At 47.2% G+C, this 23,345-nt stretch overlaps 1 protein-coding gene across 1 annotated transcript in view; it reads left to right on the forward strand.

The window, feature by feature from the left end:
- The window catches only part of LOC135216442 (dnaJ homolog subfamily C member 16-like), a 301,782-nt gene that overhangs the window by 23,381 nt on the left and 255,056 nt on the right, over positions 1-23,345 (forward strand). Inside the window, 1 exon segment of the mRNA XM_064251813.1 lies at positions 10,868-10,997. Within this exon segment, the coding sequence (XP_064107883.1) occupies positions 10,868-10,997 (130 nt within the window).

Consider the following 23,345-nt stretch of genomic DNA (forward strand, 5'->3'; position numbering starts at 1 on the left):
GATCTTCTCAGACAGCCCCACTTCGACAGATACCACAAAAACCTCCCCGCTCTCAGTCTGACTGCCTTCAGACTGTCGAAGGACTCGTCAGAGCAAGGGGGTTTTCACGCAAGGCTGCAAAGGCAATTGCTAGAGCCAGAAGACCTTCAACTCTTTGCGTGTACCAGTCGAAGTGGGAGGTGTTCCGAAGATGGGCCAGGTCCCAGAAAGTATCCTCTTCCAGTACCTCTGTAACTGAAATAGCTGATTTTCTCCTTTATTTGAGGGAGAAATGCAATCTGGCCGTTACCACAATAAGGGAATATAAAAGCATGCTCTCATCTGTTTTTAGACATAGAGGCCTTAATATCTCGGAGGACAAGGATCTGCATGACTTGTTAAGGTCCTTTGAAACCTCGAAGTCCAAGACTATAAGACCACCTAGTTGGAACCTGGATGTGGTTCTTAGATATTTAATGTCTGAGAAATTCGAACCTCCTCAAAATTCCTCATTCAGAGACTTGACTAGAAAGTCTCTCTTTCTCTTTGCACTAGCCTCTGCTAAGAGAGTTAGTGAACTTGAGGCTTTAGAAGGAACTGTGGGCTTTAAGGAAGATTCTGCAGTATGGTCCTTTAATCCCCTGTTCTTAGCAAAGAACGAAAATCCTTCTAAACCATGGCCAAGGACTTTTGAGATTAAGGGACTGTCCTCTTTGGTAGGGAGAGACTTAGAGAGGACATTGTGCCCAGTCAGGATCCTCAAATTCTACCTAGAGAGGAAGAAGCTACTTGGTGGAAATGTGGATAGCCTTTGGTGTTCCGTAAGAAATCCTAAGAGGATGATTTCAAAGAATGCTCAAGCGTATTTTATTAAAGACGTTATCAAAGAAGCGCATGCTTCCTGTGAAGAGGAACATTTAAAGCTTCTAAGAGTCAAAGCACATGAGGTCAGAGCTGTAGCTACCTCTTTAGTGTATCATAGGAATATGTCGATACAGACTCTTGTCGAATCCACCTATTGGAGGTGCAATTCGGTTTTTGCATCAAATTACTTAAGAGACTTATGATAAGTGCTTCTCTCTCGGACCGTTCGTGTCTGCGGATTCGTTGCTGGGGCAAGGAGCTGAACCTAATCCTTTATAGTTAGTTAAGTTAGTAATTTTAAACGTTTTTTGGTGTTGTGTTTTTATGGTCGATTGGAAGGGGTCTTGGGAATGCTCCTTTCAAATCGTAGTGTTAACAAATGTAGTGTGGTCAGGTGGTCGGGATTGGTTTTTTGTGCTCCTTGTTAGTGATTTGGACCTAGGCTCTGTCATGTAAGAGGGTTAGTCCCCGTTGATATGACAAAGGTGAAGGCTCTACCATGTAAGTGGGTCAGCCCCCATTGGTATGATCCAAGACAAGGCTCTGTCAAGTAAGCGGGCTCGCCCCCATTGACACGATCCAGAAGAGCTATCAGTGTCAGGTCTCATCCCCACTGAAACTCTTGAGGCAAGCAGACTCATAGACAGTAATCATGAAGTCTTCTGCCCAATAAGGTAGGAACCAAGGTTTTAAATAAGTTTATATACGTATATGACCTACAACAGATGTTTTTTCCCTGTTTTTATTGTTATTTATATTGAGTAACTATCTCTTACCCGCCACCAAGGGTGTCAATCAGCTAAGTATATATCTGCCGGGGAAGTTGCATGTACAAAAATGATATTGTTAGTATACAATAAAGTTTTGTACATACTTACCCGGCAGATATATACGATGAATGCCCCACCCATCCTCCCCTCAGGAGATAGGAGTAAGAGAAAATCTGTTGTGAAAACGGGAATGGTTCCTATTCCCGCCACCCAGCGGCGGGAGAGGGTGATCACCTGACCTACCTGTAGCGTGTGCCGCGAGTTTTGAATTCTGTTGGGACGTCAGAGACATGCTAAGCTAAGTATATATATCTGCCCAGTAAGTATGTACAAAACTTTATTGTATACTAACAATATCATATTCCCCGCACAGAAGCTCGGATGCTAGGAAGAGTCATAGCGCAAGGCGCCAAGATGTAGGCTCTAGATCCTCTCCTTGTAGGAGTAAGGAGAGATTCTCCACGCGAGAAGGTAGTGATCGATTAGTATCAGTCGAACGATCCCCTAGGAGTAGGATCTCCTCTTCAAGTAGAAGGAAGGAACGAGAGAGGGTACGCTCTGCCCATAGGGATAGAAGTGAGAAGGGCTCTCCTTTGAAAGATTTTGATGGCTCGTCTAGAAGGCGCCAACTTTCGGTAGGACGCCTGGATAATAGAAGTCCTTTACATTCCTCGAGACCGGTAGCTCGTGATAGGCTTTCCATAAGGGAGTCAAGCGCCTCTCCTAGCAGGTTCCAAGACTTTGGAAAGAGCCTAAACATGGATTCGCGCCCTACTCCTGGTAGAGTCTCTAGAGTAGACGCTTGCCTATCTCCTAGCAGGCGTCAAGAGCCTGAAAGGAGCCTAATCTCGGATTCGCGCCCTACTCCTGTAAGACGAGCAAGAGTAGGCGCAAGCGCCTCTCCGCAAAGGCAACAAGAGCCTAAGAAGAGCCTTGCCAAGGATTCGCGCCCTACTCCTGGAAGAGGCTCAGGAGTAGGCTCTAACGCCTCGCCTCATAGGCTTCAAGAGCCTGAAAGGAGCCTCTTTTCAGACTCGCGCCCTACTCCTGGGAGTCACAGAAGAGTAGGCGCAAGCGCCTCTCCTCACAGGCGCCAAGAGCTTGAAAGAATCCTAACTCTGGATTCGCGCCCTACTCATAGTAGGCGCTCGAGAGTAGAAACAAGTGTTTCACCGGATAGGCGCCAAGAGCCTGGAAAGGTAGACTCTAGATCCTCTCCTATCAGGTATCAAGAACCTGTAGAGCGGCAGGAAGCGGAGGATTCTTCTTTCCCGAGGAAGCATATCCCGGGGATTGAACTTGCGTCCTCATCTGGCGAACTCTTGAAGGATAAGAGTCGCATGCCTTCCAGGACTTCTTCTCCTAAGAAGTCTCCCTCTCCAAACGTAACCTTGGAGGAAGTCTCGGAGGAGGAAGAAACTAAAGAAGTAGGAATCTCTGATTATAAGAGACTTTTGTCACTGCTACTTCAAGAGTTTGGGGACTCACTGTGCTCGGCTGATCCTCCTTCTCCAGGCTCTCTTCTGTCAAGTACTAAGTTGGCAAAGTCCCCCTCTTGTCAAGATGCGGCCTACTCTCTCTATGAGAAAGGCTATTAAGAATGCAGAGAACTGGCTCCTGGTTAAGAAGGAGGCAGGTAAGACGGTGTTTTTGTGCCCTCCGTCTAGATTAGCAGGTAAACCGGGTGTCTGGTACGACACGGAGGAGCCCATGGGGCTAGGCCTTCCGGCTTCTGCAAACGCGGATTTTTCAGCATTAGTGGACTCCTCTAGAAGACGCTCTCTACTGTCAGCTAAAGCGTCTTGGGGAATGTGCGAGATGGACCATTTACTCAAGGGTCTATTTCGCACATTAGAAGTCTTCAACTTCATGGATTGGGCTTTAGGAGCTCTAGCAAAAAGAGCGCAGGATCCGGAGTTTGTGATGATGGAGGTGTTATCCAGTGTCCTTTCGTGCCTGGACAAGGCAGTCATGGATGGATCCACAGAAGTGGCCTCTCTCTTTGGAGCAGGAGTGCTCAGAAAGAGATCAGTATACAGCTCGTTTCTCTCCAAGTCAGTTTCTCCCTTACAGAGAGCCTCTTTACTTTTTTCCCCACTCTCGGGATACCTGTTTCCTCAGGAGACAGTGAAGGACATTTCAAGATCGCTTTCGGAGAAGGCTACGCAAGATCCTCTTGCCCAGTCCGCCAAGAGGCTTAAACCTGCTGTGCCGATGGCTAAAAGAGAGGGAGGTACGAATAAGGTGTCCTTCCAACAGCCCTTTCGAGGAAGAGCAACCTCGAGACCCGCCCTTAAGAGTAGAAGACCGTTTAAGAGAGGACGATCTTCTCAAAGACCATTCTCAAAGCCGCAGTGAGACAGGAGTCCTCCATACTCCAGTAGGAGCCAGACTTTTGAGGTTTGTGAAGGTCTGGGCTCAGAGAGGGGCGGACAACTGGTCCCTCTCTATCTCAAGAGAGGATATCTTATCCCCTTCAGGAAAAAACCTCCCTTAACCACCACACCAAGGGAGTTGGCGGCAAAATACAGAGATCCTTTAAAGAACCAATCCCTCATACATCTGGTGCAACAGATGTTAGAAAAGAAGGCGATCGAAAAGGTACTAGACCTTCAATCTCCAGGCTTTTACAATCGCCTCTTCCTGGTACCAAAAGCCTCAGGGGAGTGGAGACCAGTGCTGGACGTAAGCGCCCTGAATCACTTTGTGATCAAAACAACGTTCACAATGGAGACGACTTCCTCAGTTCTCTCAGCGCTAAGGCAAGGGGATTGGATGGTGTCATTGGATCTACAAGATGCCTACTTTCATGTACCCATTCATCCCTCGTCCAGAAAGTACCTAAGATTTATGGTACAGGGCCAAGTATTTCAGTTTCGCACCCTTTGTTTCGGTCTTGCCACAGCTCCCCAAATTTTCACGGGATTGATGAAAAATGTAGCCCATTGGCTACATTTGAAAGGAATAAGAATCTCTCTGTATCTCGATGATTGGCTGATTCGCTCTCAATCCAGGAATCAGTGTCTGGAGGACCTAAGATCGACGTTGGATCTGACTCAGTCCCTGGGACTGTTAGTGAACCTCGTGGGAAATCCCAGATGGATCCCCGCAAAGCATTGTCCTATCTGGGGATTCTGATGGATTCTCGGGGTTTTCAAGTGTTTCCGTCCATAGAAAGACAGGAGCGATGTATTCTAAAGTGAAGACCTTCCTAGAGAAAGAACAATGTTATTCCGCGGAGGGAATGGATGAGTCTTCTGGGGACCCTTACCTCGTTGGAACAGTTAGTTTCTCTAGGGAGGCTTCACATAAGACCCCTTCAATTCTTCTTGAAGGAGAATTGGGACCAGAGGAATCAGGATCTGTGGGACTCTTTTCCTCTCTCCAAAGAAATAAAGGAAAACCTCAGCTGGTGGTTAGAACCAGGCAGACTAAACGAGGGACTATCGCTGCAGTTACCGAACCCCTCCCTAGTGTTGTTTACAGACGCTTCGGAAATGGGATGGGGGGCGACGTTGGGCCCGAGAGAAGTGTCAGGCACCTGGAGTGGGGAACAGGTGTCCTGGCACATCAACGAGAAAGAGTTAGTGGCAGTGCATCTAGCTCTCAGGCAGTGGGAATCCCAAATCTCAAACTCAGTGTTGCAAGTGAACTCAGACAACACGACAGCTCTAGCCTACATAAGAAAACAGGGGGGGGACTCACTCCTTCTCACTGTACAAGAAGGCGAAGGAGCTTCTTCTATGGTCAAAGGAGCGGAACATCACGCTCTTAACGAGGTTTATTCAAGGCGAGAAAAACGTAAGAGCAGACTTGCGGAGCAGGAAAGACCAAGTCATTTCCATGGAGTGGACTCTGCACTCAGAGGTCTGCAACCAGATTTGGAGCCTCTGGGGAAGGTCAAACATAGACCTGTTTGCAACACATTGGAATGCCAGGCTGGAGAACTACTGCTCTCCGATTTCGGATCCAAGGGCAGTAGCAATAGGCGGTCTCCTCCTAAATTGGGAAGGAATAGACGGATACGCTTTTCCTCCTTTCAAGATTATAGGAGACGTCATAAGAAAGTTTGTTTTGACGAAAGGAGCGAAGCTGACCCTAATCGCCCCATTCTGGCCAGCTCAAGAGTGGTTCACAGAGGTACGGAACGATCTTCTCAGACAGCCCCACTTCGACAGATACCACAAAAACCTCCCCGCGCTCAGTCTGACTGCGTTCAGACTGTCGAAGGACTCGTCAGAGCGAAGGGGTTTTCACGCGCGGCTGCAAAGGCAATTGCAAGAGCCAGAAGACCTTTCAACTATACGCGTGTACCAGTCGAAGTGGGAAGTATTCCGAAGGTGGGCCAGGAATCAGAATGTATCCTCTTCCAGTACCTCTGTGACGGAAATAGCAGATTTCCTGTTGTATTTGAGACGGAAATGTAATCTTGCAGTCTCGACCATAAAAGGGTATAAAAGTATGCTTTCCTTGGTGTTTAGACTTACAGGACTAAACATCACGGAGGACAAGGACCTACATGATTTGATTAAGTCATTCGAAACTTCGAAGTCCAAAACAGCTAGACCACCCAGCTGGAACCTGGATGTGGTGTTAAGATTTCTTATGTCAGATAAATTTGAACCTCCCAATAACTCATCGTTTAGGGATTTGACTAGGAAATCTATTTTCCTCTTTGCTTTAGCATCAGCTAAAAGAATAAGTGAACTCCAGGCTTTAGAAGGCACAGTGGGCTTCTGGAAGGATTCTGCAGTGTGTTCATTTAACCCCCTATTTTTAGCCAAAAATGAGAATCCTTCTAAGCCTTGGCCAAGGACGTTTGAAGTTAGAGGACTGACTTCCCTAGTAGGGAGAGAGATAGAGAGAACCTTGTGTCCGGTAAGGAGCCTCAAGTTCTATCTTGAGAGGAAAAAGCAAATGGGAGGAAACTTGGAGAGCCTTTGGTGCTCAGTAAGGGATCCGAGAAGAATGATGTCAAAAAATGCACAGGCATTTTTTATCAGAGATATTATTACAGAAGCACATACTTCCTGTGAAGAGGAACATCTCGGACAGATGAGAGTTAAAGCACATGAGGTCAGAGCCGTGGCCACCTCCTTAGCTTTTCACAAGAATATGTCTTTGCAGGACTTAATTGGATCCACATATTGGAGATGCAATTCTGTGTTTGCATCTAACTATTTGAGAGATGTACGTGTGACTTATGATAAGTGCTTCTCTCTCTGACCTTACGTATCTGCGGATTCGGTGCTGGGACAGGGGGCTGAAACCAATCTTAGTTTAGATAGATTAGGAATTTTAATCTTGTGGTGGTGTTTTTTATGGTCGATTGAAAGTGGTCAGGGAAAAGTACCACTTTCAAATCGTAGTTTATAACAAAGTAGTGTGGTCAGGTGGTCGAGATTGGTTGTTTTATGCTCCTTGTAATGGTTTGGACCTAGGCTCTGTCTTGTAAGAGGGTTAGTCCCCGTTGATATGACAAAGGTGAAGGCTCTACCATGTAAGTGGGATAGGCCCCATTGGTACGATCCGAAATAAGGCTCTGTCGAGTAAGCGGGCTAGCCCCCATTGACAAGATCCAGAAGAGTTCTCAGTGACAGGTCTCATCCGACTGGAACTCTTGTTAGGCAGCAGACTCATAGACAGTATTCATGAAGTCTTCTACCCAATAAGGTAGGAATCAAGGTATTTAAGTTTATTTATAGTACCTACAACAAACTTTGTTATCCCTGTTTTTTGAATTGCTATTTATATTGAGTAACTATCTCTTACCCTCCTCCAAGGGTGCCAATCAGCTAAGTATATATCTGCCGGGTAAGTTGCATGTGTAAAAATGAAATTGTTAAGATACAATAAAGTTTTACACATACTTACCTGGCAGATATATACGATTAATGGCCCCCACCCAGCCCTCCCCTCAGGAGATAGGGGGAAGAGAAAATCTGTCAGAAAACGGGAATGATTCCCATTACTGCCACCCAGCGGTGGTAGGGGGTGATCACCTGACCTACCTGTAGCGTGTGCCGCGAGTTTTGAATTCTGTCGGACGTCAGAGACATTAGCTAAGTATATATCTGCCAGGTAAGTATGTGTAAAACTTTATTGTATCTTAACAATTTCATTAAGCGAAGTAAGGGGTCCTGTCTCTCTGAAGGGGAGATACTCTAGGAGATGGACTAGCCTATCACCCATAACATAAGTGATGCCGATGCAGAGTTAAAAGACTGATATATTGCAACAGCATTTGTCCCATGGAAGTTCAACATGGCAACCAAGAAGGCTTGTCTAACACGTTGACATCCATGGAGCTTCCAGGCTGAATAAGAAGAAATGAAGCGCAGGCTACAATAAAAAACTGGCTTGGAAACGGAGAGCGAAGCAAACCTCCAGTCTCCATGGCGATAAAAGAAAGACTGGCATATCTCGGGGGCCCGAGCTTGGTCGAAGATCAAACATCCACCGCATATATGCAGGAGTTGCCAGATGCCACAGATTCCTTGTTTATACAATCTTTGATTGTTTTTACCAGCTTCCAACTAGTGCTAGAAGATATCCTATTGTTAAGACCAAAGGTTTGTTAGCTATGAAAAATACAAATTGATTAAGAAATTTGTCATTTAATTACATTGGCTATTAACAATTGTTTTGATGTTGCTACTAATGCCTTAATTCTCAGTGAAACATTGTTCGGCTTCCTCTTAGTCATGATTTTATTCAAAATATACAAATAGGTATCTCCATTGAGGTCCATGGGTTGCTCTGTTATGCTGCTCCAACTAGGGTTTCAGCTTGGGTAACAACAACAACAACTATAATAATAATAATAATGATGATAATAATTAATAATAATAATTAATAATAATTAATAATAATAGTAATTAATAATTTAATAATAATTAATAATTCATGATAATTAATAAGAATAGTAATTAATAATTAATAATAAATAATAATAATAATAATAATAATAATAATAATAATAATAATAATAATAATAATAAAAGCAGACGAAGACCCAGAAATATACAGAGACAGGAGAAAGACAGAAAGAACAGAGGACTGGCACAACAAACCAATGCACGGACAATACATGAGACAGACTAAAGAACTAGCCAGCGATGACAATTGGCAATGGCTACAGAGGGGAGAGCTAAAGAAGGAAACTGAAGGAATGATAACAGCGGCACAAGATCAGGCCCTAAGAACCAGATATGTTCAAAGTACGATAGACGGAAATAACATCTCTCCCATATGTAGGAAGTGCAATACGAAAAGTGAAACCATAAACCACATAGCAAGTGAATGCCCGGCACTTGCACAGAACCAGTACAAAAAGAGGCATGATTCAGCAGCAAAAGCCCTCCACTGGAGCCTGTGCAAGAAACATCAGCTACCTTGCAGTAATAAGTGGTACGAGCACCAACCTGAGGGAGTGATAGAAAACGATCAGGCAAAGATCCTCTGGGACTATGGTATCAGAACGGATAGGGTGATACGTGCAAACAGACCAGACTTGACGTTGATTGACAAGGTCAAGAAGAAAGTATCACTCATTGATGTCGCAATACCATGGGACACCAGAGTTGAAGAGAAAGAGAGGGAAAAAATTGGATAAGTATCAAGATCTGAAAATAGAAATAAGAAGGATATGGGATATGCCAGTGGAAATCGTACCCATAATCATAGGAGCACTAGGCACGATCCCAAGATCCCTGAAAAGGAATCTAGAAAAACTAGAGGCTGAAGTAGCTCCAGGACTCATGCAGAAGAGTGTGATCCTAGAAACGGCACACATAGTAAGAAGAGTGATGGACTCCTAAGGAGGCAGGATGCAACCCGGAACCCCACACTATAAATACCACCCATCGAATTGGAGGACTGTGATAGAGCAAAAAAAAAAAAAAAAAAAAAAAAAAAAAAAAAAAAAAAAAAAAAATAATATTAATAATAAATAATAATAATAGATAATAATAAATAATAATTAATAAAATAATATATAAATAATAATAATGATAATAATAATAAAATAATAATAATAATAATAATAAATAATAATAATAATAGAGGATCCCGGTGATACCCCCTACCTGAGAAGGTCTGCAAGACTAGTCAACGCCCGCCGTATGAGTCACCTTCCCGGGAACCAATAAAAACTCGACCTACCGGAGAAGTGCTCTGACCGTACTGGAGAGCTCGCAACACCACGATAAAAGGAGAAGGACTCGCCACTGGAATTCAGTCCCTCAGCAGTTATCGCTTGATAATGTCCTGTCGATCAGGAGGAAACGTCGCGTTAGAGAGAGAGAGAGAGAGAGAGAGAGAGAGAGAGAGAGAGAGAGAGAGAGAGAGAGAGAATTGTATAAGCAATAATAAATCAAATGACTCAACCGAATTTTACCATGCCCTTTGGTGCGTTGCTCGCCAGTCTAAGCAACAACGAGAAAGCCGTCATCAGAAAGATAGAGAAAAGACTTTATAAGATTAATAGTGCTGAAGCAGCAGTTATTTTTAACAAAACACGTCTACGAGAGGGTCTCCTTCCGGAATAATAATAATAATAATAATTATTAATAATAATAATTAATAATAATTAATAATAATAAAAGATGGAACAGGAAACTGATGTATGGATAGTTCACATAAAAAACTAAATAATAATGGTAATGATAGTAATGATGCACAGAAACCCATGCAAGGACAGTTCATAGGACAAACTAAAGAATTTTCCAGCACTGAAACATGGTACTTGGTACAAAGGGAAAAACTCAAGAAAGAATCAGGACTGATCATAGCTGCACAAGAACATGATGCATCCAAAGAGGAGTAGATGGAAAAAATATCTTGTTTAAGTGTAGGAAATGCAATATAAATAGGAAGAGACTGTAAACCACATAGCAATTGAGATGCCCAGTACTAGCATACCAGTATATAACCGGCTTGGACGGAGAGTGAAATAAACTGCTCTCCAAGGTGGTCAAAGAAAGACTTGATGCGTCTCGAGGTTCCAAGCTTGGTCGCTGACCAGTTTCCACTTCGTATACGCAGAAGTTGCCAGATGCCACAGATTCCTTGCTTTCTTGCTAAACAATCTTTGTTTTTAAAAGGCTTCCAGCTGGAGGAAGATGATTATCCTATTGTTAAGACTGGTTTGTTAGCTATGAAAAATAAAAGTTGATTAAACATTTTTTATTTTTTAGTAAGTAACATTATACCTAGCATATTAAAGAATATTAAAAATTCTTACATAATTTCAGGTGCATGCTGGCCATGAAGTAGAATTAGCTCGAAAGCTTGGGGTTAGTACTGTTCCCTATTTGGTTATGCTTTTGGATGGCCATCCTTACCATTACACTGAAGCATCTGTTAGCATGGTTTCTTCATTAGGTAAGGGCTTATGTGCATCTTTAAAATAATGTTATCAAAAGCTATTTTACCAGAAGTAATAAGGTTACATATTAACCCTTTGAGATTCCACTTGGTCTCAAAACTTGTCTGTGGCAAAACATGGTTCTGGCTTACTGCTTAAAAGCTTGGTGAAAATGTTCTTTTATTGCTTGCTGTAAATTTTAGTGTTCTTAACAAAAAGCTGGATTTTTGCAAAGAAAGAATGTCAGATTGAAGATGGGTCTTAGAAGGAATTTTTTTTTTTTTTTCATCCATAGAGAATAAAAAAAATACAGTAAATAAACTTTTTCACATCCTAACATGCATAATAAGTATGGCTATATTTCCAGTCATCTGTATTTTATTGCTATTTATGCCTGTCATTCCTTATAAAAACACAGAAAATGAGGCAGGAACGTTTACAATACTCTTTATACAACTTTTTAGTGATAATTCTCTCTGGATGGCCCTTAATTTTTGAAGGATGAAATTTAGCCATATCCCCAAGGCTCTCAGATATCAAAATATGATAATTGATTTAAAAAAATTCTCTAAATTCTCTATGATGTCATCTGACATCAGTGGAATATCAAAGGGTTAATGTTCCTTGTTATGTATAGTAATATTATGGAATTTTTTTTGGAAATTTATCATCATTGTTATCTTATCTTTTTATAAAATGTAGAGAAATGGTTTATAGTATATTGCTATTAAGTTTCTTAAGGAAAAATAATGTTTTCTTCTAGAAAAATGATTTTGTTGTAAAATGGAAGAATGAATTTTGTGACAAGGAATAGTATTTGGTAGTCAGATTTAGAAGATAAAGTAATAAATAGCATGGTTAAATTGTCAGTGACAAAGGTCATAGCTTTACTATGAGCTGTCTAAAGCAGGCTGCTCCTGTAGTCTTAAGTACTCCTAAGCCTTTCTTGGGACAAAATAAAAGTTGCTTATGCTCAAAATATGATAAATGTCCAATTTATTAGATTTAATCAACATGCTATTTGCTCAGTGGATTTAATTAATATGCTAGTTGCTCAGTAGATTAAATCAACTTGCTAATTGCTCAAAATTTTCAGAAATACCCATCATAACTTGTTTCTCTGATCTGTGTAAACTACTCAGAATAGTAAAGCATCAGTCAGTTGCTGTATTGAAAACACTGGCATCTAAGCATTTCCAAGTGAATTGTATATAGTACAGGAATTTGATGTTGGTTTTGTTGGGTAGCCGCTGTCCAAGGCTTGCTGTGTCTAGATCTCTTACATTGTAGAAGTCTGGTGTATGTGACTAGTTCTCCTAGGAAACTGGGATAGCGATCAGAATTCATATAACCTTTATAGAGGAGAGTAAAAGCTGATTTAATAGCCACTGGTTCTTGTCCATCAAATGAATCGTCATACAGAGACCTAGTCTGTTTGAAGAGTGCATTCTTGAAGTTGATTCCAAGTCTTGTATTCCTGAACCCAAAGACCAATATGCCTGTGTAACTGCAAAGACTAAATGGGAACTGGTTAAAATTTGGTAGTGCCAGTGATATCAGAAACAAGTTGACAAAGAAGAGGAACTTAGGAGGTTTGAGACTGTTTAGGAATTCTAAGAGTTGCCAAACAGATGGCTAATACGAGTAAAGTCATATCATATTTTTTAGCACTGGAGAGTTGACTTCAAGTTGCTAATGGCTTTTCAATCTTGATTTATTTGGCTGAAAATGTACTGTGAGGGTAACAGTTCCACTGGAAGGTACACAGTTATTGGGTAACGTTGGTGAGGGTTGGAGATCAAGGCAGTCCTGAGAGCTACAAAACACTGAAGTGGTTATGTTATAACCAGAAATAAATACTATGTAATATGTTCTCAGAGGCCAACTGTTGCACCTCTGCTTTTAACTTACACATGTAAAACCAGTGATGAAGAAGGAAAACAGTGTATGAAGTATATAACCATGGAACATAAATGTAACAGTGAAAATATACCGACTGGTGGGCATGGAGATTGCAATGCTCATCGGTCAAAACCTGGTGAAGTTTGAAAAATGGAGGTACTTAAGGTAATGCTTCTCTTGTAAAAATTCAACAAATCTTGAATGCAGTAGAAGGATGTTCAGCACAGCAAGGGTAATAACTTCAATATTTAATGAACTTGTCATAGGAAATTATGATACTTTTCCCATGGATGACAGTACAATTTAGGAATGTAGAACACAACTCAATTCTTCGAGGGACTGCAGTAACTCGAAAGGGTTATAGATTCTCAACTAAGATTCCCATGGTTCCCAAAGAGAGTGCTTCTCAAAATGCCAGTGACCAAAATGATGACATAGAAAGGTACATGTTCAGGAATAAGTGCAACAAGATACATTATCCTTGGTCTTGGGCTGGACCCTGGAGCTTAGAACTGTGGCATTGGGAAAAAAAAAAATGCTGGAAAGCTCTTTTTTTTTTTTATCTTATCATCAGTAGGGTTGGTTCTAAAGAGACCCAGGTGTTTTTTGGCAGAGCTTAAAGATGCATAGTTAGTTTGTATTATTTAGGAAAGATTTAGGATACATTTCTTTATGTACCCCTCTCCCTGTCATTTCTGGTAGTTCTTCAAAGTTGTTTTCCCAGATAGATGAAAGATTTGCATAATTAGATAAAGGGATAAGTATACAGGTAACATGTACTGTAGAATTGAGATTGCCTTGCCCTTTTTAGTTAGTTGTTGTGGAGGTACCTTTCAGGTTGAAGAAGGTGTTTGTTCCGACACGGGATACAAACCTTTCGGTCCTTTTACAATAGGAAGGTTACTAGCGGCAGCTGGATAGGTCGTAAGCTTTCGAACAAGGGGTTCGGTAGTTAACTGCTTGTCCGACAGTGCGCGCGCCGCGCGACTGGGAGGTGAAGAACCACTTTTGCTTTCGGCCTCACAGCGTGTGGATGTGTGTATCTTCGCTCTCTGCCCGCTTCATCGTTGTTTGCTTTCGCATGGTTGTGTTTTCTTGTTCTGTTTACATTGTGAAACTGATCTGTAAGTACAATAATTTCAACTTTATATTTGTGTTTATCAATTGTGATTGATCAACAATGGATTCACCATGCCCTCCGATTGTCCGGCGACTGTGCCCCGGAACTAAAGGGCGTAAGTGTGGAAAATTCCGCAGTTTTTTGGAGATCGATCCCCATGTTTTGTGTGCTCTGTGTCGGGGGAGCGAATGCTCTCGCACCGAGCCTTGTGAAGTGTGTCAAAATTGGTCGGAGGTGCAGTGGGGCTTGTACGAGGGCAGGAAGAAGCGAAGGCCTGCAAAGGAGTCGTCGGAAAGCTCTCCCGCGACTCCTTTGGCAACGTACACTTCGTCGCCTTTTCTGCCCCCTGCTCAGCTCCCACGTATGGCACCTTCCCCCTTTCGGGGGGGGGGTATCCAGGTCCTTCTCCTCACCCGATCTGTCGAGTGTGGAGGAGGGCGCTTGGTACCCCGACGTCCAGCTGTACTCGGGGTCCTCTGTCCGTTCGGGGTGGGCATCTTCCCCTCTCGAGCGGTTAGAGACCCCCCCAATAACCCGATCGTTGCTTCCACAGGTGCTTCTGCTGCAAGGGATGACCTTGGTCAGGTGTGGGCGTCTTTGGGCTTGCAGGGCGTGCCCAGTGTCCAGGGGCTGCTGTACCACCTAGCTGGGTCTGCTGCGGTCACGCATGCTACGGTGACCACCACAACCACCACCCTGTCAACTCCAGGGTACGCCGCCCCCCCTCACCTGGTGTATTCTCCCCATGCTGTGTATGTATCGCCTACCACCTCAGTGCAGGGTCTGATCGCCGTACCGAGGGGGGGCGTGCCGCCGCCGCCACCCGGGTTTGCCGTGCTGCCTCCGCCACCCGGGTTTGCCGTGCTGCCTCGGCCGGACTTCAGCTGTCCCAAGAGCTCGCCCCTGGACCTGCCGCCGATCCCTAAGATGTCGCTGACGTTGGCTCAACCTCCCATGATGACTGTACCGCCTGCCGAACCTGCCGTCCTACTCAGATGTTGTAGACCGTTCCTGCCGTGACTGTTGTACCTGCCGTTCCTGAGATGTCAGCACCTGCTGATGTCGTTCCTGCTCTTGGCGTTGCTGTTCCCGTCGTTGGTCTATCCGGACAGGTGCGTCCGGGCCCTGTTGCTTCGGCAACAGCAGCCCCGGCTCTGCCCTGGATGGTAGACTTAACGTCGGTCCTGAGGAAGGTGACGAAGAAGAAGAGGAAGGTGTCGTCGTCGTCTTCGTCGTCTGCCGCCTCTCCCCCTTCAACTTCTAAGGCTTCACAGCCGAAGAAGAAGTCTCTTTCGGGAGCTTCGCAGGGCCCGTCTCACTCCGGTGTGACAGGGGGTTCTTCCGCTGGTCTTCTTGCTCCTTCGGGAGCGGGGCCCGTCTCTTCTTCTGCAAGGAAGAAGACTACTGGGACCAGAGGGGTACTGGCTAACACCGGTACTTCCTCGCCTGGTGTCAGAGGCTCTGCCACTGCATCAGGTTCCGTCTCGGCCTCTCGTTCGCGAGAGGTACCGAGTGTACAGTCGTCGCCTACCGGTGACCGTACAGCCAAGAACCAGACGTCGGAGCTCGCTCAGCGTCAGGTTCACGGCACGGAGCGGAAGACTGGTGACAGCCTCTCGGGCGACTCTCACCAGACCAGCTCTCGCTCTCGCGGCGACCAGCTGGCTACCCGGGCTGAAGTGACGGTCTCTGACCGGCCACGGGCTGAGGCTGGGAAGAGGTCCCCCCGATCGCCGGCGCCAGCCAAGCGGTGTGATGCGCCGTGAGGACAAGCACCGGTCTCACCGTGACAGTGGTCTCTGTAGGTCGCCCGACCGTCGCTCCCACAGGGAACGTACGCGTACAGCAACCAGCAGCAGCTCCTCTGACACCCAAGATCGGGGCCGCTGTGCTCGGTCCAGCTGTTCTCTTCAGGGAGACGTCTCGACTAGGCCTGCAGTTCGATCGTCACCGCGGGTTGGCGATCGCCTGCAGCCCTCCAAGCCCACCGGTTCTGCCGGTGAGCGAGGGGGGAGCGTCAGGTTTGCCTCTCCCGTACCCTCAACCTCCTTGGGTTACACCGGGAGGAGCGAGGTATTGCGGAGTGAAGGTGAGAGGTGCGCCCCACATGATCCCGTCACGACGCCGTATGTGCCAGGCACGGTCCTCGGACCGACCAGGATGTACGCGCAAGTGGCAGGAGGAGACCGAGAGGGGTCTGTCGCCGTTCCTCCTCTTGAAGGGGGAGGGTCTCGGGAGGTGCTCCTGTTCGAGGGACTGGACGGTCCTACTCCTAAGGATGCAGTGACTCCCGAGATCCAGAGGAACTTTGCCGAGGTTATTGCGCTGATTCATCAGCACAACGACCTCGGGGAAGGGTCACCGCTCCCACCTTCAGAGCCCACGTCCCGGCTCGAGTCGTTTTGGGGCCCGAAGAGGGAACCCAAACCGACGGTGGGGTTGCCGCGATCGGAGCTTGCCGATTCTGTATTGAACCAGGTTAAGTCTCTCATCTCCGGACAATAAGGCTCTCTTAGGTCAAGCGGATCGAACAAGCTGCTTCCACCTCCTCTGTTGCGACAGTGGCGTTTTTACGTGCCGTCAGAAGATCCGATGCCGCCCAAACAGGTAAACCCAGAGTTAGCCAGGCTAACTCAGGGTGTGTCTCTGCAGCAGCTCCTGTCTGAGAACCTCTGGTTCTCGCAGCAAGAGGCACTTGGCCTGGAATCCACCGCCATGGCAGCTTTCCAGGCCGTCTCCTGGATAGACCTGTGGTCCCTCACAGTGTCTAAGGTCGCAGCCAACTCCGGGGAATTTCCCCCGAAGAAGACTCTGCTTTCAGGAGGCTTTGCCAGTCTGGAGGAAGAGCCATCTCCTTCCTCGCCCACCAGATGGCAAACCTGTGGGCCAACCTGGTACTTCGCCATAGGGACGCAGTCCTTACCCGGGTATCCAGGGCGGCTGGGCGTGAGGCGGCGTTAGGACTTCGAAATGGACCAGTATGGAGTTCCTCCTCTCTCTTCCCAGGAGAGATGGTGGACGCTGCGGTGGACAGACGACGCACTGACGACAGTGACCGTCTTGTTCACCAGGCAGTTCCGAAGGTTTCCGGGCAGCCTCGAACTGCGGCCAAGCCCAAGAGCTCGGCTAGCGCTTCCTCGGCTGCTAAGACGATAGCCTCGTTGAAGCCCGGAGGAAAGACTCTGTCTTCTTCGACTTCTGCTAAGGGGGCCCGTAACCAGCCCTCCTCCCAGCCATCCTTTTTGCAAGGAGGGTCAGGGAAGAAGTCGAAGAAAGGGGGGAAACGCTAGGGACGGCGTTACTCCTCACCTGCTGCCGGAAGTGGGGGTTGCCTGGCGAGCCATTGGGCAACTTGGCAGCGCTACGGCGCCGAGACCTGGATAGTAGATGTCCTTCGGGAGGGATACCTAATACTCTTCGAATCTCGGCCACCCCTCACCTCCAACCCGGTCCAACAGCAAACTTATGTTCCAGGTTCTTCGAAGGACGTGGCACTACGACAGGAGATCCAATTCATGCTGAGCAAACGAGCTGTAGAGATCGTCACGGATCAGTCACCGGGCTTCTACAGCCGTCTTTTCCTGGCGGAAAAGTCTATGAGGGGCTGGCGCCCGGTGATAGATCTCTCTCCCATGAACAGATTCGTTCGCCAGACTCGGTTCACGACGGAGACGGCACGCTCCGTGCTCGACTCCATCAGGGAGATCGATTTCATGCTTTCAGTGGATCTAAAGGACGCGTATTTTCAAATACCCGTCCATCAATCCTCCAGAAAGTACCTCCGCTTCATCCTCGACGGGACAGTGTACCAATTCAGGCACTTTGCTTCGGTCTCTCAACCGCCCCACAGGTGTTCGGTGTCTGCTTGGGCCCACTCACACGGGATACGTCTTCTGAGGTATCTCGACGATTGGTTAGTCCTGGCGAGCTCCCGCTCGCAGTTGCTGCAGGACAGGGATCGACTACTCAAGTTTTGCTGCGATCTGGGGATCGTGGTGAACTTCGAGAAGTCAGATCTCTAACCCAAGCAGAGGATGAAGTACCTGGGTATGCTGATCGACACAGTAGCAGGGCGAGTTTTCCCCGCAGACTCGCGGATCAGCAGATTCAGGGAGGCAGCCAACCAGTTCCTGTCTCGGCAGGAACAGGCAGCTCAGCGATGGCAAGTCGTGATCGGCCACCTGTCGTCACTCGAGAAGTTAGTCCCTCACGGGCGTCTTCACCTGCGGTCTTTCCAGTGGAGACTAAAGGAGAGTTGGTCACAGGCAACAAAAGATCCTCATATTCCCCATGTCCCTCGTTACCCTCACGCTGGAGGTAAGGCAGGACCTAGCTTGGTGGCTCGACGACAGGAACCTCTGAAGAGGAGTGCCTCTACGTACTCCTCCTCCTCCTCCTCCTCCTCCTCCTCCTCCTCCCCCCGGAGATGCTGCTGTTCTCAGACGCATTGACCGAGGGATGGGGCGTACACCTGGAGGAGTTGCTGACTTCAGGAGTGTGGGACGATTGCGACAAGCACCTTCACATCAATGTCCTGGAGCTCAAGGCAGCGTTTCTCGCTCTCCAACGAGATTCCAGGGGGAACCGGCGTTGTTGGGAACGCTCCCAGTGGTGTTGATGTGCAAACAACCACCACGGTAGTGGGATTACGTCAACAAACAAGGGGGGTCCCTAGTGTCTCTCCCGTTGCACCAGTTGACACGGCAGGTGCACGAGTGGGCCGAGGCTCACTCAATAGAGCTGTCAGCACGCTACATTCCAGGGAAGAGGAATGTAGTAGCAGACAAGCTCAGCCGTCGGGATCAGGTGATAGGAACCGAATGGTCCCTACACCAGGACGTGGCGGAAAGGCTCTTTGACCTGTGGGGGCGACCAGTTGTGGATCTGTTCACCACCCGGCACAACAGAAAACTTCAGGCTTTCTTTTCAGCCGTGCCGGACCCATGGGCAGCTGCAGAAGACGCTCTTCAACATCCATGGGACAACCTCTTCGCGTACGCCTTTCCCCCGTTCAGCCTGATTCGCAAGGTGATCAGTCGAGTGCTGACCACCCCGAATCTCAGGATGATCCTGGTGGCTCCCAAATGGCCCCAGGCCATTTGGTATCTGGACCTGCTGGCTCTTCTCGCAGGAGAACCGAGAGAGATTCCCCATTGGCACAACCTTCTCACCCAGCCACACGTAGAACGGTACCACCGAGCAGTCCAGTCTCTACAACTTCACGGCTGGCTGTTATCCACCATCTCTTGCGAACGAGAGGCTTTTCTCGCAGCGCAGCAATAGAGATGGCTGGAAACGTCCGTCAGTCCTCAGCAGCTGTGTACTAGGGGAAGTGGGCCGTCTTCTGTGGTTGGTGTCGTAGACGGGGTATATCTCCTCTCAGAGCCACTCTTCAGCAGGTAGCGGATTTCCTAATTTTTCTTCCTCGAGAGAAGCTCCTCTCAGTCCCCACAGTGAAAGGATATAGAGCCGCCTTGGCACTAGTCCTGAAACTGAGGGGATTGGACATTTCGAATTCGTTCGAAATCTCTTTGCTCATGAGGAGCTTCGAAAGGTCTTGCCCACCCAGGGAACTCAGGCCCCCTGAGTGGGATGTGACTCTCGTCCTTAGGAGTTTGACTCGAAGACCCTTCGAGCCACCCCGAGAGTCGTCAGACAAGGATCTGACCCTCAAGACCCTCTTCTTGCTGGCCCTGGCATCGGCGAAGAGAGTAGGGGAACTTCATGGTCTTTCCTTTGACGTACGACACTCCAGGGGATGGGGATCTGTGACGCTCGATTTCGTCCCGAACTTCGTTGCGAAGACTCAGAAGCCGTCGATCCCCTCCTTAATGGACTTCACCGATAATGATGCAGATGAGAAGGTGCTTTGTTCTGTGAGGGCGCTACGGCGCTACTGAAGAGAACTCGACACCCAGGCCTGAGTGTCGACGCCTCTTCGTTAGCACCGGGGTAACCAAGAAAGAAGTATCCAAGAACACATTTTCTTTCTGGCTGCGTGAGGTCATCAGGAGAGCGTATGAGGCTGATGGTTGTGACGACACCCATACGCTCCGTCCGAGGGCCCACGAAGTCAGGAGCATTGGTCCCTTCCCTGTGTGCCGCAAGAACTTCTCCATGGCGCAGGTCCTGAAGGCAGGGGTCTGGGCCAACCAGACTACCTTCACCTCCTTATACCTTCGGGATATTGCCACAGGTCCTTGGATACCTTTTCCTTGGGACCCGTGGTGGCTGCTCAACACGTTGTGTAGCTAACCCAGACCCTCGCAGGCTGAAACAGCATTGAGTCCTGGTGTGACTGTGAGAATGGATGTGCGAATGAGAGAGTGACTGACTTCTCTTCCCATCTTTTTCTTCTCCTCTACCTGTGGGCAGAGGGTTACGGTCGTCACTACGCTGGATGAGGACGAGATGCAGGTGAGCTATATGACAGAGCCCCATCCTATCCCTTTCATTATGGATAGGAGTATAATATCCACCACTTCCTCCTGCAAGGGGGGGGAAGTGGATGCCAACAAGAGACAAACCCATAACTTTATGTTGCCTCTTGCAAACAGGAACTTGTTCTTGCTTGCTGGTACGAAGAGATACGCTTGCCTCTCTCTTAGTACTCGGTCCAGAGGTCTGACCATTGATCCTGCGGTGCACACCCAGATCAATCGGACAGAGGCTTGGATCCCTCCCTCGCTCTTACGACCAGGGAGGCATTCCAAGGTTGGGTGAACACCAGTCTGTTCACAAAAGACTCAGATTCCTCCCACCAAGAAGTGAGTCTTCCTATTGTAGGGAAAACCGGACCGAAAGGTTTGTATCCCGTGTCGGAACAAATGACAATTTGTCCAAAATTGCATTTTTCCTAACTATACAAACCTGAGGTCCTTTTACACATAGCCCCACCTCATGCCACCCCTCACTCTGCAGTTTTTGCTTGGGCCAAAAGCAAAAGTGATTCTTCACCTCCCAGTCGCGTGGCGCGCGCAATGTCGGACAAGCAGTTAACTACCGAACCCCTTGTTCGAAAGCTTACGACCTATCCAGCTGCCGCTAGTAACCTTCCTATTGTAAAAGGACCGAAAGGTTTGTATAGTTAGGAAAAATGCAATTTCATACAATCAACTTACCTGTCAGATATATACATAGCTAAGACTCCGTCGTCCCCGACAGAAATTCAAATTTCGCGCCACTCGCTACAGGTAGGTCAGGTGATCTACCGGCCTGCCCTGGGTGGCAGGACTAGGAACCATCCCCGTTTTCTATCATATTTTCTCTGTCGCCGGTGGTATCAACATTGTTGTTATTTTACCTCCTGACTTGGTTATTCTTTTTTCAACATTTGATCAACGTTTTTTTTTCGACTTTTGGTGACGTATTTGGATCGTGTTTTGGCATTCGCTACTTGTGGACTGTTTTTTTGGAATAACTCTTTTGGATTTTTCTCAGGATGTCTGATTCTAATGTGAGTGTGAGAATGTGTGTGAATGTAGGCTGCAGGGTGAGGATACCGAAAGCTTCGGTTTGACCTCACACTGTATGCCGTAAATGTAGGGGGGGCAGTGCAGTTTCTGCTACTAAAACACTTGTAAGGAATGCGGAGAGTTTGAATGCAGAAGAATGGAAGACTTTGACTTCTTATTTGAAGAAGTTAGAGAGGGATAGAGTTAGAAGACTGAAAGGTGTGAATTCAAGGCCTATTGAGCCTTTAAATAATAATTCTAACCCTACTTCTGGAGAATCTCCCTATAAATCTCATTCTCAGAGTGTCTTTTCGGATTCGGCATCGGAAATCGCCAATCTGAAAGCGACGATTCGAGACATGAAGTCCAAGATGGCGGACTCGAAAGGTAAGGCTAGTGATAGTGAAATTTTAGTGAAGTGAGCCCTATCAGTGTTGTGGAGGGGGCGTTTGATCGTCCCTGCGGCGCTCCCAGGCCTAGACCTCTTCCAAGCTCACATGCCCAGAGGAGAAGAAGGTCGAAAGCTTAAGGAGGTCGTGGGGAATCCCCAACGGTCAGACGTCCCTTCAGCTAGCTTTGCTTCATGGCAGCCAGCTCAAGGGCGCTACAGGAAAAGCGTCCTTCGCGAGTCGTCCTCTCCCTCTCCCTCACACCTAAACGAGGGTGGAAGGAGTCGACCTTATCGAGACCGCTGAAGCGTCATATGAAGCAAGACATGATTTCTAGCCCGGAGCGCTTCTCGGATGACGCCCCGTCTGCTATTAAGAAGGCGAAGGTGGGCGTCAAACGTCACCTGACGCTTATGGAGGGAAGTACACCCCATCATGCTTCTTTTCCCCGAGTGATGACGAAGGGCGTTTCAGGCGCTAGACGTAGAGAAGCGTCAAGGAAAGATCATTATGGCGGTGCAAGAACAACTTATCATCTCTTGTGGGAGTTTTAGCGCCACCGTCGGAAGGACGTGACGCTTCCTATTAAGAAGTCTCGTCCTCTCAGCACCTGCTCGGGAAGACGTCTTTTAGAAGTGAAGCGTCAAAATCAAGAGGATCTTAGACGTGACGCTCCGTCTAAGATTGTGACGCCGAGTAGGAAGCCCTTAGAAAGCGAAGCTTCTTCCGGACGCGCCCAAGCGTCTTCTAAAACGTCAACAAGAGACGTTCATACATGACGCTCGGAGAGCGGGAAGCGTCATACATGACGTCCTCTAAAGCGCGAGAGAAGCGCAGGTTGTTACGGCTTCCAAGTCGAGCAGAATGGGAAAAAGGAAAAGACTTTCATTTCCCTTAGCCCCTCTCCGATCAGGAGTTTGTCCCCCCAGAAGAGGAACATTCTGAAAGGAGAACAGAAACTCAGGATTATCACGAGTTCGAACGAAACTCGGAGGATGACGATCTTGGAAGAGAGGCTTGTCTAACTATAAGGTGTTGACAACCATGCTTCTGGAGGAATAGGAGACGAGTTGACTCCCGGCTTGCTCCTCCTTTCTCCCGCGCTCGCTCTTTTCGAGTGCGGGGGAAGGCGAAGGAAGACTTCGTCTTTTCTGAAGATGAAGACCACCATCTCGATGAAGCGGGCTTTACACGCCTTAGACGCCTTGGATGAAGTCGAAGAAAGACTAACCAGGACAGTATTTTGCATGCCTCCAGCAAGGTTAGCTGGGGGAAAAGAGGGCATATGGTACAGACGGGGGAGGATATGGGGTATCGCTCTCCCTTCTACTACAGAGGCAGACTTTCAACGTTAGTTGGACGCTTCAAGGCGTCCTAGTCTTAATTCTGCCCGCATAACTTGGAGTTTATTTCGGAACTGGATCATCTCCTCAAGGGACTTTTCCAGTATTGGAAGTATTCAACTTCTTAGATTGGTCCCTTGGGGTGATGTCCAAGAAA

This window comes from Macrobrachium nipponense, chromosome 6 (assembly GCF_015104395.2).
Source record: "Macrobrachium nipponense isolate FS-2020 chromosome 6, ASM1510439v2, whole genome shotgun sequence".
NCBI lineage: Eukaryota > Metazoa > Arthropoda > Malacostraca > Decapoda > Palaemonidae > Macrobrachium > Macrobrachium nipponense.